This window comes from Xiphias gladius, chromosome 6 (assembly GCF_016859285.1).
Source record: "Xiphias gladius isolate SHS-SW01 ecotype Sanya breed wild chromosome 6, ASM1685928v1, whole genome shotgun sequence".
Lineage (NCBI taxonomy): Eukaryota > Metazoa > Chordata > Actinopteri > Istiophoriformes > Xiphiidae > Xiphias > Xiphias gladius.
The window spans coordinates 16,790,765-16,805,114 of record NC_053405.1 but is presented as its reverse complement, the minus strand read 5'-3'; the positions used below and the strand labels follow the sequence as shown (position 1 = coordinate 16,805,114).

Sequence of the window (14,350 nt, the reverse complement as noted above, 5' to 3'; positions counted from 1 at the left end):
GACAGCTTGTGGGAAACGGCCTTCGACTCGAGGGAAAAACCAAGCAACAATAGCTGTGTGTGCGACAAAGGCACAAGAGTCTTAAATCTGTACCAAGATCACACAGTCTCTCGGTATAATGAAAACAACTGTGAACCATAGGACAATCTATTCTTTTTTAAACTGTGTGCATCCAGTGAAGAAAAACCGACTGAACCATGACTTGCACTTTAGCCTTGTTTTTATGTTTGTGAATGTGAATTTACTGTAACCATAGGCACTGTCTACTGAGCCGAGGGGGAGAAAAAAACTGTCACCATTTTCAAGCAGATCGATTAGACTCGTCTCTCCGCCTGGCTAATTCATTGCTTTACCCAGTTTCTTTCTGAAATCACAAGGCATGATGAACAGAGCTATAAGCACTAGTATTTGACTCTGATGACTTGCTCATGACCTGTTATTGTTACCTGCCACCGAAGAGCTGCATGCCAAGGAGCGCGAAGACAACGATGAAGAGGAAGAGAAGGAAAATGAGGGAGATGATGGACTTCATGGAGTTCATCAGAGAGACAACAAGGTTCCTCAGAGACGCCCAATACCTTGACAGTCACAAAATGCCAGGTTAGTGGAAAAAACACAAGAAATTGAATAATTCTGATACTGTAATCCATGATATATACTTTGAACTCCAACAGTAAGAGTAAAAGCATGTGTCTCTCTTGCATTTTACTATCTTTTTGTTAGCAATATGAATGCCATGTGTGTATAGTTATACTGTATATTGAGGATCATGTCAGTCTTTTGTTTTTGTTTTGTTTTACAATTTAGTCTCTGGGGGAAGCTGATTTTTGGTGCACATGATTGTATGTTTTGTAAATATTTTTGAATGAATGAATCTCCAGCATAACTCAGGGTTCCTTTATTGATTATTGATTGCACCAACTTCAAACTGTCAAACTGTACGTAAGCCACAATATCAGTTTTCCGTCAATAGCTTTCTGTAAACAGTGAAATGTTCCTTGTAAACATTTCAATAGATGGCAAAGAGTGAGGAGGAGACTAACTTGGTGATCTTGAAGATCCTCAGTAAACGAAGGGCACGCAGGACACTGATTCCAAAGGAAGTCCCAGGCCTGAAGAAACCCCACAGCACTTCAAAGATGCTGCCAACAATTACCTGAAGAGATATACATTTATAAGGAGCTGCGGCTTCAATCGAAAAACACAGTAACAAACCAATGTATACCAACAATTATGACAAGGTGACAGAGAGGAGAGGGAGAGGGAAAAAAATGATGCAAGAGAGACAGACAGAGGAATTATGCTACATAATTTAAAAACACAAGCCGTTGAATTTTGGGGGAAACAAATATGTAGAGAGGGAGACAGACACTGACACTGCAGTCAAAGCAGTTAAAGGAGGAGTGGAAGTAGAGCCGTGGTCCCAAGCTGTACATCTTCAGGAACATCTCAGTCAGGAACAGAGCAAGGAAAAGGAACTCTGCATAGTCTGGAACAGAAACAAAAACAGGAATTAACATTTTGAAACATACAGAGATGAGAGCAATTACACGATAAAGCAATAATTATTGAGCCATTTGAAAGCTGTTACGGAGGTGACAAAAAAAGGTGTATTAACTGCCTGAGCACTTCTCATATTTCAAGCTGCTACTTAAACGAGGTGTGACTCACAGAGGAAGTTGGACAGCCAGACGGGCTGGTTGTGGTGAACAATGGCCACACACAGCGTGTTGAGGGCCACTAGGCCAAGCACTGTCCAGTAGAAAGTGTGAGTCTTCACCACGCGGCGAATGGTAATGCGCAGGAGACGCTCCTTCCGCCGAAAATAGGCTGTAGGACCCCGCTTGGCACTCCTGATACTTGCTCTGGCCATGGGAATGCCTTGGGGGGAAAAGGGAGACGTAGAGAGAAACTGTGGTCTAACATTTCTTGTACAACACGTTCCCACACTGAATCTTGAACTGTGCTCCCAACAGTGTCTTGTTTACAACAATATCAAATATGCACTGGAGGACACCCTGTACTTTAAGTGCCCATATTTATGAGCCTGTCCAGGCTCCCACTCACCCAAGGAGGAGATGTCACCATATTGTTCCTCCCCTGGTTGCCCTCGATGCACCACATCCATGCCTCTCCTCTTAATGGTGGTGGCTCTCTTCAACACTGCGGACAAAGAATGATGAACATAAAAAGCACCAGAACAAGGTGCTAAAAATAGTACAACTAATAAATTTTGTGAAATTAGAGGGAAAATACTGTGAGGGCAGTGACACAAGGCCAGGTTTTGAGCAACATGACTTCAAGAGCTTAGCATTTTAGCCTTGACGATATCATGTTGAATCCCTGAATAGATTTTGGTGGTTGTATGTCAGCATGGCCCAAAAAATTGCACTATGTATGACCACCCTTACATTTTAAAGACATTCATATATAGACTCGGGCAATTTGCAAGTGTGGAATCTGAAAACGCAATGCAAAGATAATGATGAAGGAAATGAGGACTCTGCACGACAAGCTCATGCCTGTGAAGTCTTAGCTGAAAGGGAAAGTTGAGCTCATTAATGCTGCAGTTGAATGAGATAAAAATGATCATTTAATGTTAGTGTAATGATCCAAACAACTGAATGCAAACCTTCTGCTGGTATTTTATGATCTCTGTCATGGCAAACCATGCTCGGAGGTGACATGACGGTCCATGCATCTCTTATATTTGAGCCATGTACAAGTGCTGCCATACAGTGTTAGGGGATACGCCGTGCAGTGCGCACATGCCGAGGTGAGTATGATGAGTGTGTGTTGACCTTTCCACTGACTGATGTGTTTATGATTACCTTCCGACTACCTTGTGATTTCTGAATCTACTTTCCTTGAGGACTATTCTTTTGAGCCACTGATCAAACATATACACACACACACACACAAACACACACGTACACAAAAAATATTGCTGCCATTTCACACACAGGAGTGTTTGCTAAAGACAGGGACATTGAGTTTTGTCAACACACACACACACACACACACACACACACACACACACACACACACACACACACACACACACACACACACACACACACACACACACACACACACATACGACAAGCACATGCATGCTCCTGCCTTTTCAGTCCAGAGGTTGCTAAGGCAACCGCAGTGTGCCACTTTCTTTTTAGTCAAAGCTATCAGAGCTTCTGCATTTATTTCCATCACTACAGCTGGAGCCACTGTCTGTTTTTACAACATATCTGCATCATTTACTTTATTTTTACCTTGTATGAGTGTCTCTGTACTTCAAGTGAAAGAAGCATACTGAACCAGAAATATACCTGAAATAGGTTTTGCTCACCTTCTTCTATGTTAAAGTGTTTGTGTACGTGCATTTGAGTGGAAGTGTGTACGTGGCAAATGGGGTTTGAAGTCGGTGAGGGAGAGAGCAGAACAGAGGACGGTTCTCACCATAGGCACCACCTGTACTCCACTCTGGGAGCTTCCTGAGAGCTGCCAATCAATCAACATTTAATAAAAGCCCTGCTGGTTTAGCAAGGAGGAAAGGTCAAAGTAGAGTTGATAGGGTCAGAGCAGGCACTGATTCTAGGGGCAGGTCTAGTGCTATCAGTGTTAATGCTCCCTATGTGGCATTGAGAGTTGTGTGAGTGAGATGTAAAGGTGATTGGTGCAAGTGCACCACGGCAGCAATGAATTCTGGGCAGCTCACATTCTGAGTTGATATAGTGTACTGAATAGGTTTCAATAGGAGTCAAAGTTAAATAAAAAATCTTTTCCAGCTCAGCAGTGAAATTTTAACAAGACCCGGAGTCTACAGCCATGCTAGTTAGATGTTACTTTACTTATAGGCACAATGGTGCTTTGGGTTAAATGCTAACATCAGCATACCAAATTGGTCACAATGACAATACTACAGTAACATTTATGACAGCACAGCCTGATACTAACCGTGGGGCCTAATGTTAAATCACAACTAAATTTTCATTGATATTGGTTTGCCATAGGAGCGCTCACCAAACCTTTGCCAGTTTCACTGTGCATTAATACCTACATGCTGATCTGAAGCAGGTATAATACTTACCATGCTCACCATCCTAGGTTAGCCTGTTAACATTTGCTAATTAGCAGTACTCAGCTAGGGGAAAGCTGCTGAGGGGAATGTTATAAGCTTGTCATAAACCAAAGTGTTATTGTATAATTTTGACCTGATGATGGTGCTAAATGAAAAGTTAAGGGATTACCATTGTCGTGGCTGTACTTAGGCATAGCAGTGCTTTGAGATGCTTTTGAGGTAAATGCTAACTCAGCATGTTAAGATACTCACAATGACAAGGCTAACATGCTAATGTTTATCACATTCATCGTATTAGTTTTGTGTGTTAGCATGCTAAAAGTAGCTTCTTATCTCTAAATACAAAGTGCAGTTGAGGCTGATGGGAATGTCAGTAGTTTGATCATAAACTGAAGTACTGCACAAATTAAAATTTTGACTGATGGTTGTGCTATATGAAAGTCAGAGGATCATCCTGCTGGTCGCATTAATGTCTATACCAAATTTATAGTAATCCATGCAGTAGTTACTGAGGCATTTCACTCAAATGCACAAATGTAAACCTCCTGGTGGCACGAGAGGAAAATCTTGATCTCCAAAGTCATTGACACAAGTCATCTGGGAACCATGAGTGTATGTACATAATTTAATGGCAATCCATCGACCAGTTTTGGAGATATTTCAGTCTGGACCAAAGTGTTGGACTGACTGACCAAATGACATTACCATTTCAAATTCAACTTCACTGAATTCAACTTCACTGAAAAGAGTTTTTATTCTATATCCGTATCTTAAAAAACAGTGTGTCAACCCTAAAAGCACAGACAAATAAGCAAAACATACTATAAAAGCATATGCCTGAATGGCCTTTATAAAGCACATTTTTCAGCTTAAAATTTTAATAGAATGTAAAGCAATGTTAGGGTAGCAGAAAGACAATGTGCACAATGAAACCAGAAAAGGCAAAAATTTCTTACCATCAAGGGCTGAAGGTCCCGCATTCTTATTCTCCTCAGCAAGCATTACCTCCTCTGGAAAGCAAAAAGCAGAGGATGGTTCAGATGGAAAGAGATACACTGGCATCTTTGGTAACTATATTTATAGCTCAACTGTGGCACAACAAACAGCTGACAGACAACAGGTTGCATCAGATAGCCCTATGATTCCCAACTGACAGGATTAGTCTTAAAGCTAAAAGTGAAACATTGATTTTCCTTTTCTCATCAAGTGCTAAATTACTAGTTCTCCCTGAACTGTGACTGGGACTAAAGCCACCTGCTCTGTCGATCCAGGCCCGGTAGCCGTTGAGCTCTCTCTCAATCTGCTGTTGGCGTCTCAGTTTCATGAAGGCCCTGCGGTTTTCCACCCTCTCTCTCTCCTTGGCAAATTCCCTGCAGAAACAAACCAAACCACAAATTATTTTATTTGGTCTTTGAGGGTACAGGGAATTATGGTCACGGGGATAAATTATCCCTCTTGGAGACAATCACGTGGGGAAAAATCTATTGATTTCCGGAACCGAGCTCTTCTCATTGTTTCAACCACAAGAGGAGAGGAGAGGAGGTCTCTTCTCTTTCACTGTGGAGATAATGACAACGGATCCCCCATTAACTTTTTGGTAGAACTAATAAACTTTGACACGACGTACTGAAACAACACTGTTCAGCTTGGCAGTAGCTTCTGCGCCATCCACTCTACCAATCAGTGAAAAAGCCATTTGCAGTGTGTTGTCTAGCTTTAAGTCCAGCTTGCCAGATTCTAAATCAACAGGAGCAGAAAAAACCAGCACACCTGTAGCCCATTTCACAGGAGGCCTCCTTCGAAGGATGTGGCTTATTGTTGTAGCCTTTGAAGAATGAAGACTACCTGCGCTCACTCTCCGAAAGATTCAAATATCTTCACAGACACCAGATTAAATTGTGCATTTGACCGGTCCTTAGATATCTAAATTAATCTTCTAGCATTGCTAGCGCCATGTGCAACCCCCTAACCTGCAGTATCCACATCAATATGCTATAACTTTCAATTGTCTGTAATGCCTCAGGCAGTGATATTCAACATGTGCAAGCTGCTAATAAGACAATTTCTAACCTTGAGAATCCACACAAAGTGAACTGCCAACCAGTGTTAGCTTTAATGCAAATTCATCAGACTTAAAATAAGCATAATACTTTAGCACCTTTCACAAAAATAAAATTCACAAAGTGCTTTACAAGAAAAAAAAACTCAACAAAAAAAATAAGACCATAAAAACATATTAAACAAAGGCAATAAAAACATAAGCCACAGGATAAAGGTTGAAGAAAAGACCATAAAAACTGACTAAAATCACAGGCAACCGAGGACCCCAAAAGAAACACAGCAAAGAAGAAGCACAAGACCAAGCCCAATAGGATAAGTTGAGAGGGGAGCAGAGGAGGGGCTAATGCTAACCCTGATATTTCTGATGTCATCCACAAAGAATGAAAGAAAATTACTGCAGTCTGTATTTGACAAGGCAGGCACATCAGGAGGTGCAAGAGTGACAATGTTATTAAAAGTGGGGACTTTGGGGTTGCGTTTACTAGTGGAAATAAGATTGGCAAAATATGAAGCCCCTGCATTTTTATTCATCTTGTATAGCTCAGTTAAAAGGTCTTTGTAATTAAGCTGGTGAACATGAACCTCAGTGGATTTCCACAGTTGCTCTGCACTCCGACATTTACGCCGGAAACAAGATATAGAATCATTTAACCAGGGGGATGAATTAATGGACATGTCTTACAGCTCCTCCCTCTAGTACACCATGCTTTATGGCAAGACAGCCCAAGTGTTTTGGGCTGTCTTGCCTTCCAAACAGTGGTGTCTGAGGTTGTTTCATGATTCCTCATATACAGCCAAGTCAGTGAATAAATAAATACATAACGGAGAAGGGTTGTATGACGTGATTTTATGTTTGACAGGCTGCTAATAAGAACAAACAGGCGTTTATCCTTTTACAGCAGTTTTTTTTATTGATACAGATCATTTAGTGTATTTAACACTGACTGATGACCACCTCAGTATAAATACCAGGTAAATATGATGTGATGGCATGATTTCTACTAACTTTTTACCGAGGACTGCCTCAATCCACCATTTAACCACTGACTACGATGCAATGGACTGCAATCGCAAACAAGGGCCACCAAGGATAAGATACAGGCGGTATTGGTGAGACAGAAATAGGCAGCTTTTTAACTGGGACACAGTTTAAGTCTGTCTGGCAATCAGAGGCTGAAACCTTGATGTGTTTAAACAGAGCTTGGATTGAACTGACACTAAAGAGTGAACCTACCCAGACAGGACTCCCAGCACCAGATTCAGGACAAAAAAAGAGCCGATGATGATGAGAGGGATAAAGTAGAGCCAGTTCCAGCTGGGGCCCAAGGCATCATCGGTCTAAAACACAGGGAAAATAAAAAGTTTTAAATTCAGTAAAATCAAGTCAGGCTGGAGCACACTTGACTCATGCTGCAATTGGGATATAAGACAGAAATACACAAGTGTAGGTGTTTGGGTGGCTGCTGAAGGTGTATGCCCAACCACAGGCAGGTCAACGAACAGAGACATCATGTGTATTGATCTGCTGCGGCCTCGCAGAGAGAGTGTGAAGGAGAGTGGAAGTACTCTGTGAACAGCTACTGTATGAAGCCAATATAGAACCAGTGTGCTGCATCGCTACTTTAAAGCACCTGGACATGAGAAAGTATACATGGTGAGTGTTTTTTCCAGGATTTTTATGATCATATAGAAAGATTTAAGTATGCAAAAAGTGTTTTTTAGTTTGTGTTCATATACTGTAGGTGTGCGCTTTGTGGATTTAATGTTGATTAAACTGTCTAGAGGAAATATTATTACAGTGAGTCTGTATGGTCAGCAGTCCTGTTACAACAGCACAATGGCAGCATGTCGTCTGTCTCGTTCCTCCGTCCCTCCTCGTCCATCAGTAAATTTCATTTAGCATCACTTTAGACAACGTAATACAATCATTATGGCAAATCATCTGCCTTTATCCATCTCGATAAAAACTGAAAGAGCAGGCAGCTGACCACAAACTACAGCCTGGCACAGCAGTTTGTGTGCCTGAGTGTGCGCTTATGATTGTTGCTCTTCTAAGATAATCTGAGATAAAAAAAAACAACCAAACAAACTATGATAATAATAATAATAATAATAATAATAATAATAATAATAATAATATGTGAGGCTCATGTCTGTACTTTCAGTTTTGTGTGTTTTGACTAACAACCATTATTTCAGGCCACAATAAGAACAAATATAATTTTAGTATTCATACTTTCACTAACCTTACAATAGTGGTGAACCTATCTATTTACATATTCTTCTTTCTTTTATTTTAAAACTAGCCCAACTAATGAAATTGTGGTCACCTGGTGAAAGTCCATTACTCTGACACCTGTAAAACTAAACTTTCAACCTTTCCCCTCTTATCTGGTATCTAATGAGTTTCACTAAACCAAAACATTATGCTTTAGATTTTTTAACACATTTGGCATTTTTGGCCCTAAAGAAGTGTTGCAACAATTTTCATCATCTCTCCTCTTGCTCAAATGTGATCAAAACTTTTGTAGAATATCTTTGGACCTGGAAAAGTGTTTTTCCCCAGTTGGTTTGGAAATGGACTCTCAAAAATGTGTTGCTGTAAAAGCTTTTGGAAACATCTCTGTCATATTTAAGGCTCAGCAGTACCCAGTCTTGTTTTTTCATAGTTTTGTGTTATTTATTTCTTTTTTCATTAATTACAGTAAAATGCACAAGAGTTTACAAATGGTCCAGCCATGTCCAACTTTTATGATTGCAGCACTGCACTGGGCATTTGAATTTCAAAATTAAATAATACAGTACACTCATTGGGAACACCATACTACTATTGGGTAGTGCCTCCCTTTGCTCTCGGAACAGCCTCAGATCTTCATGGCATGGATTCCACAACATGTTGGAAACTTTCCTTTGAGATTCTGGTCCATGTTGACATAACTGCATCACATAATTTCTGCAGATTTGTCAGCTGCACATTCATGCTGGCAATCTCCCGTTCTACCACATCCCAAAGGTGTTCTACTGGATTCAGATCTGGTGACTGGGGAGGCCACTGAAGTACACTGAACTCATTGTCATGTTCATGAAACTGGTTTAAGACGAGTTTTGCTTTGTGACATTGTGCGTTATCATGATAGAAGTAGAGATGGTAAAATGGTAGACAGAAGAAGATAGATGGTAAACTGTGGCCATAAAGGGACGAATGTGCCCAGCAACAATACTCAGATAGGCTCTGGAAATCAAACCATGATTGATTGGTATTAAGGGGCCCAAAGTGTCCCAAGAAAATATTCCCCACACCATTACAACACCACCACCAGCTTGGACTGTTGACACAAGGCAGGCTGTGTCCACGGATTCAAGCCGTTGACACCCAATTCAGACCCTAGCATCTGTGTTCCTAAGCAGAAATCCAGGTTCATCAGAACAGGGTACGTTTTCCAGTCTGCAGCAGTCCAGTTTTGGTGAGCAATCACGTCTCGGTCAAAGTCACTAAGAACACATTTTTTCCCCATTCTGATGTTTGATGTGAACTTTAACTGAAGCTCCAGACCAAATCTGCATTGCACTGCGGCTACACGATTGGCTAACTGGATAATTGCATGAATAAGCAGGTGTACAGGTATTCCTACTAAAGTGCTCGATGGGTGTATATCCATGCATACTAAGACTTTGCAAATTTCAAAAGTGTGCAGGCCCACATGTCCAGGATGATTTTTTTGTAGTATGCTATTCTGATGGCTTTCAAAGTGTTCCTGTCTGAACAGGATCTTGTAATTTTGCTCTGCTGCAAGCAGAGGTGAACATGATTGGACTTGATTTGTTGGATATAGTCATACAGGCACATCAAATTAGCAAATGGTGCCACTGCCTGCCTTTCTGTCTACATACTGTCTGAGTGCGTCTGCCTGCCTGCTGCTTTCACTCTGACACAGACACTCATAAAGCACGGTGCAGCATCTCATCCCTGTCTGATATTTACTTTACAGCAAAAAATGACATTATTACTGGTTTCAATGCTTATTACTTGAACACATGTCTCTGTGAGATGCACCATGATACATAGTGTTTCACTGTTTTATAAAACTTTGGGTGATTTCCATACGTTTCCTTTAAAAGTATGGCTGGCGGATCAAGAAAAGTCTCTTTAGGAATCTTCAAGTTTTTGCTATTGGACTAAGAGACTTTGAGCATAAAAACTTTCAGTTTCCTTGACTTCTGTCAATCTGTCCTGTCAGTCAGTCTTACAGAGCAACAGCACTTCTAGCTCAGCTCACTCTTATTCTGAATCAATCTTTGAACAATCAATCACTTCTCTGAGAGGCAGATCGGGAGGACTTGATGATGTCAGTCAAGCAGGAGGACAAAACAACACATCCTTGGTTATATTTTTATTTTTATTTTTATATAAATTATTCAATATATCACATGAAAATGGAAGAATAAATATACTTTTTGAGACATGCTTGTGTAAATATTGATACAAGCATAGAGGGAAGTTTTCTGCCTAATTTGCTTTAAGGTTGCACTCCTGAAATTACATATCGATATAAATCAGATTTGTATTTTGAGTTATGTGTACACTTAAGCAAAAAAGCTAATTTCAGTCTACTCATCATGCCTAAATTCAAACATAGCAGAGGTTTACACAGTCATTAACTCTAGATTACATGAGATACTGGGGTTTGCCATATTTCATAGCGAGTAGGTGGACAGTCTAATCTCTGTTCGAGCCTTACAGTATGTTGCAAGAGGTTATACATTTCTCAGGGCTGATGGAATAAAAATGGTATGCTGTGAACAAAACAGGATTCGACATAGCACTCTGCAGTTTCAACACTAAAATAACAACCCAGTAACCTCCCTCCCCATGTTTTCCGACCACAGGCAAAATGAATGAAAGATGAGGATGCAGGGTTAACAGACAACTCAGAAACCAGCAGTGTGCTGGAGCCAAAGCCACTTCTGTTCATTAGGGTTAATGGAGTCTAAATTGTAACAAAACACTGCTGCACCTCCATAATTTGCACCAATCCAGAAAAATATTATGAGTGGCACATGTGTGTGTGCAGGTGTATGCGAGCTGTCTTACATTGTAGAGTACAGTGGTCCATCCCTCCATGGTGATGCACTGGAAGACAGTGAGAACAGCAAATAGGATGTTGTCGAACTGGGTGATGCCATCATTAGGGCCAATCCAGGTACCGCTACAGGTGTATTTGGCTGGACACTGACGCACGCCACACGGGAACTCAAACTCAGAGGAGTCCACCGTCTCATTTTCTGAACAGAAAGGTGCATAAATAGAGAAAAAAAGGGCAAAAATATAGTATAATACAAGTCATACAAGAGACCAAAGTTCCATAAAAGGGACAGCAAACTTCCCATGTTCAATGTATTGCAATGTTCCCTGGCATCAAAAAGTTACGACCAAGGGTGATCACTGAAAGCACTAATGCATTTAGCAAGTTTCACACAGAATCTGAGAGTATAAATCTTTCGCTCCAACGTCTACTGGTGTTTAAGCTTGAGTACATAAGGTCCAAGCCAATCTAGGTACCCAGTGTGCTACAATGCAACAATTCATTCTTGCTCTTCATTTCGTTTGTGTCACAGTGAATTCTTAGCCTCAAAGACATCTTATTGGCTAAATCTTCAGTAAGGGCACACATCAGAATGTACAGTAAGAATGAATTAGAGACTATAAGAATGAAAAAACCTCTCCATCAAACAATGGAAGAGCAGAGTCTGAACAGTAACATGCCCATCCACTGACAGAAAATACTCACCTTAGTATGTCTGCGTTATCTAACTGTCCATTCAGCTTCAGTGTGACGGGAACAGATAATGACAGCTGTGAATGTGCAATGAGCCATTGTGGCACACAGCATTTTTAGATTAAATTATACAAGACAACACTGCCGGTTTGGTTTGATCAGGTCTCCAGGTGCAGCCTGGCATGCCATTGTGTGTACGCATGTGCGTACGCATTTGTGATTATGACAATAGAGCTGCTACCTAAAGAGCTACGCAAAGACACATGACATGAAGCCACAAATACACACGTAATGTAAAAAATTACAGCAGCAGCAGAATGAGCTTAGTCTCGTCTCTTTGCTTTTATCCTCTGCGACTCAGTTAGATGTCAAAAATAGTTTTAAAATGAGTCTGTTATCTGTTCACATATATGCATTATTCACCACGATTTCAAGCCCTTTCTACAAATTGCTCTCTTTCATTTCATCCATGCCATCAGTGTGTGGTAGAGGTGTTGAGACAATTTACTGTTTTCTAATGCAATTCAAATTAGATCTGCCCTAAGATGAATAAAAATACCTGCATAACAGTAATAACAGGGTGTCACTATTGGCTACAATCACAAATGGAGTAGTGTGTATCTGTGTGTGCTTGTGTGTCTGAATGTACTTTATAGATTCCATCTCCTAACCTTGCTGTCTGTGTGAAACGCTGGAGTTGAATATGTGCACTACATATAGAAAATACATACCGCATAGACTGCATAAATAAGCACCACTATGCATATACTGCATGAAATATGCTTGTAGGTGCTGTGTGTAACCTGTATACTATAGACATGAAAAAAAACAAACTATGAATGTGTCTGTACCGAGTATTCCACGCTGTGGTGTGCAGGTGTAGTGCAGTTTGCCGCTGTAAAACTCCAGGCCAATGATGGCAAACATAAGGATTGCAAAAAACAGGAGCAGGCCAATCTGCAGCAGAGGGACCATGGCCTTCATTATAGACTTCAGGACTATCTGCAGACCTGGAAGTAAAGCACAAAGGAACCAGCAGAATTAATGTGAAAACACACCTCCTACAAACCTGTGATACACACTGCTCATAAAAAGAAGTAACGCTTTAACCCTTATTTTACTGTAAATTTAAAAAAAAAAACAACTATCTAGTAGACCTTAAACAATTAGTAAATTATTCAGTTAGTAGATTTTAAAAATTGTTGACAATTTTCTGTCAGTCAATTAATAATTCAAGTCCTTTTATTTAAGCAAAAATGCCTCAAACTATCTGGTTCCACCATCTCAAATGTGAATATTTACTGGTTTTCTTAGTCTTTTGTGACGGTAAATTCGATTTGTCACCTCAAGCTCTGAGATAAGCTCCTTATGAGGAGCATTTTTCACTTTTCACTAAGATTCTGTAGACAGAGCAGTTCACAGAGTAACTGAGAAAACAATCAGCAGATTAATTGAAAATAATTATTAGCTCTAGACCAAGTGTAGGTTTCCATAGCTACATCATGCTAATATTTAAATTTACTATCAAACATCACTGATCAATGCAGTCACTGAACCTTTATTTATACAGGGTAAAAAAAAAAAAAGGATTGAAATGTCGACATATTCTCTTAATTTTTTTTCAAATGTTCAGAACTCAGGTGTATTTTTGTAACTTATTAACGATTATCACTGTGTGGCATGCATACAAACAGTATATACAGTGTATATATATACACTGTATACACTGTATATATATATATACACTGTATATATATATATTAGTGTGTGATCATCTCCTTTTCAATATATGGGGAGTAACAGGGACACTGTCTCTGGAAAGATATATTACTAATAACTATTTTAAATGTAATGTTTTTCAGTTTTGTGTGTGCATCCCAAATTAAATTTGGCTTTATTGTATTGAGGCGGTGGCAGAAATCTCAGAGGCCATTATCTCAAAACCTGGCCAGAGAAAACCAAATCCTTATGACTATATACCCTTAAAGGAAAATGAGAACATATGCTTTTATTAATTTGGTTGAAATCAAGTGAAAGGGAAAACTACTGGCACTGCTGACATAGAAAAAGATACTGATAAAGTATTTCTGGTACTTACTGGGGATTCCTGAGACCAGTTTGAGGGGTCGAAGCACTCGTACCGCCCTCAGAGTCCTCAGGTCCACTGAGATGTTCATATGTGCCCCTGCTGCAGCCAGGATCCTACAGAGGTAAACACATACAAATATCCAAATGCAAACCCACGCAAACAGAAGACAGAGAGACAGAGCACAATTGTCAGTGTCTTGTAAATACATATGCAGCAAATGTTACAATTTTACGGTTTATAAGCTGTGCAGTGCCGTGTCAAAAAGGGGACTCACACACACATAAACACATTTAGGCCATCACACACGGTGTTAGAGGATGGCTGCAGTGCTTAGATATGGAC

The 14,350-nt window shown here is 40.1% G+C and overlaps 1 protein-coding gene across 1 annotated transcript in view; it reads right to left on the bottom strand.

Moving 5' to 3' along the window:
- Positions 1 to 14,350, bottom strand: part of LOC120790563 (voltage-dependent R-type calcium channel subunit alpha-1E) — a 100,424-nt gene that overhangs the window by 25,702 nt on the left and 60,372 nt on the right. Inside the window, exons 6-16 of the mRNA XM_040128225.1 lie at positions 14,018 to 14,121; positions 12,771 to 12,929; positions 11,235 to 11,425; positions 7,377 to 7,480; positions 5,336 to 5,451; positions 5,038 to 5,091; positions 2,068 to 2,163; positions 1,672 to 1,881; positions 1,377 to 1,489; positions 1,044 to 1,156; positions 447 to 578 (exon numbers count right to left, since the gene is read on the bottom strand). Coding sequence (XP_039984159.1) covers positions 447 to 578; positions 1,044 to 1,156; positions 1,377 to 1,489; positions 1,672 to 1,881; positions 2,068 to 2,163; positions 5,038 to 5,091; positions 5,336 to 5,451; positions 7,377 to 7,480; positions 11,235 to 11,425; positions 12,771 to 12,929; positions 14,018 to 14,121 — 1,392 coding nt within the window. The remainder of the gene's footprint in view (positions 1 to 446; positions 579 to 1,043; positions 1,157 to 1,376; positions 1,490 to 1,671; positions 1,882 to 2,067; positions 2,164 to 5,037; positions 5,092 to 5,335; positions 5,452 to 7,376; positions 7,481 to 11,234; positions 11,426 to 12,770; positions 12,930 to 14,017; positions 14,122 to 14,350) is intronic.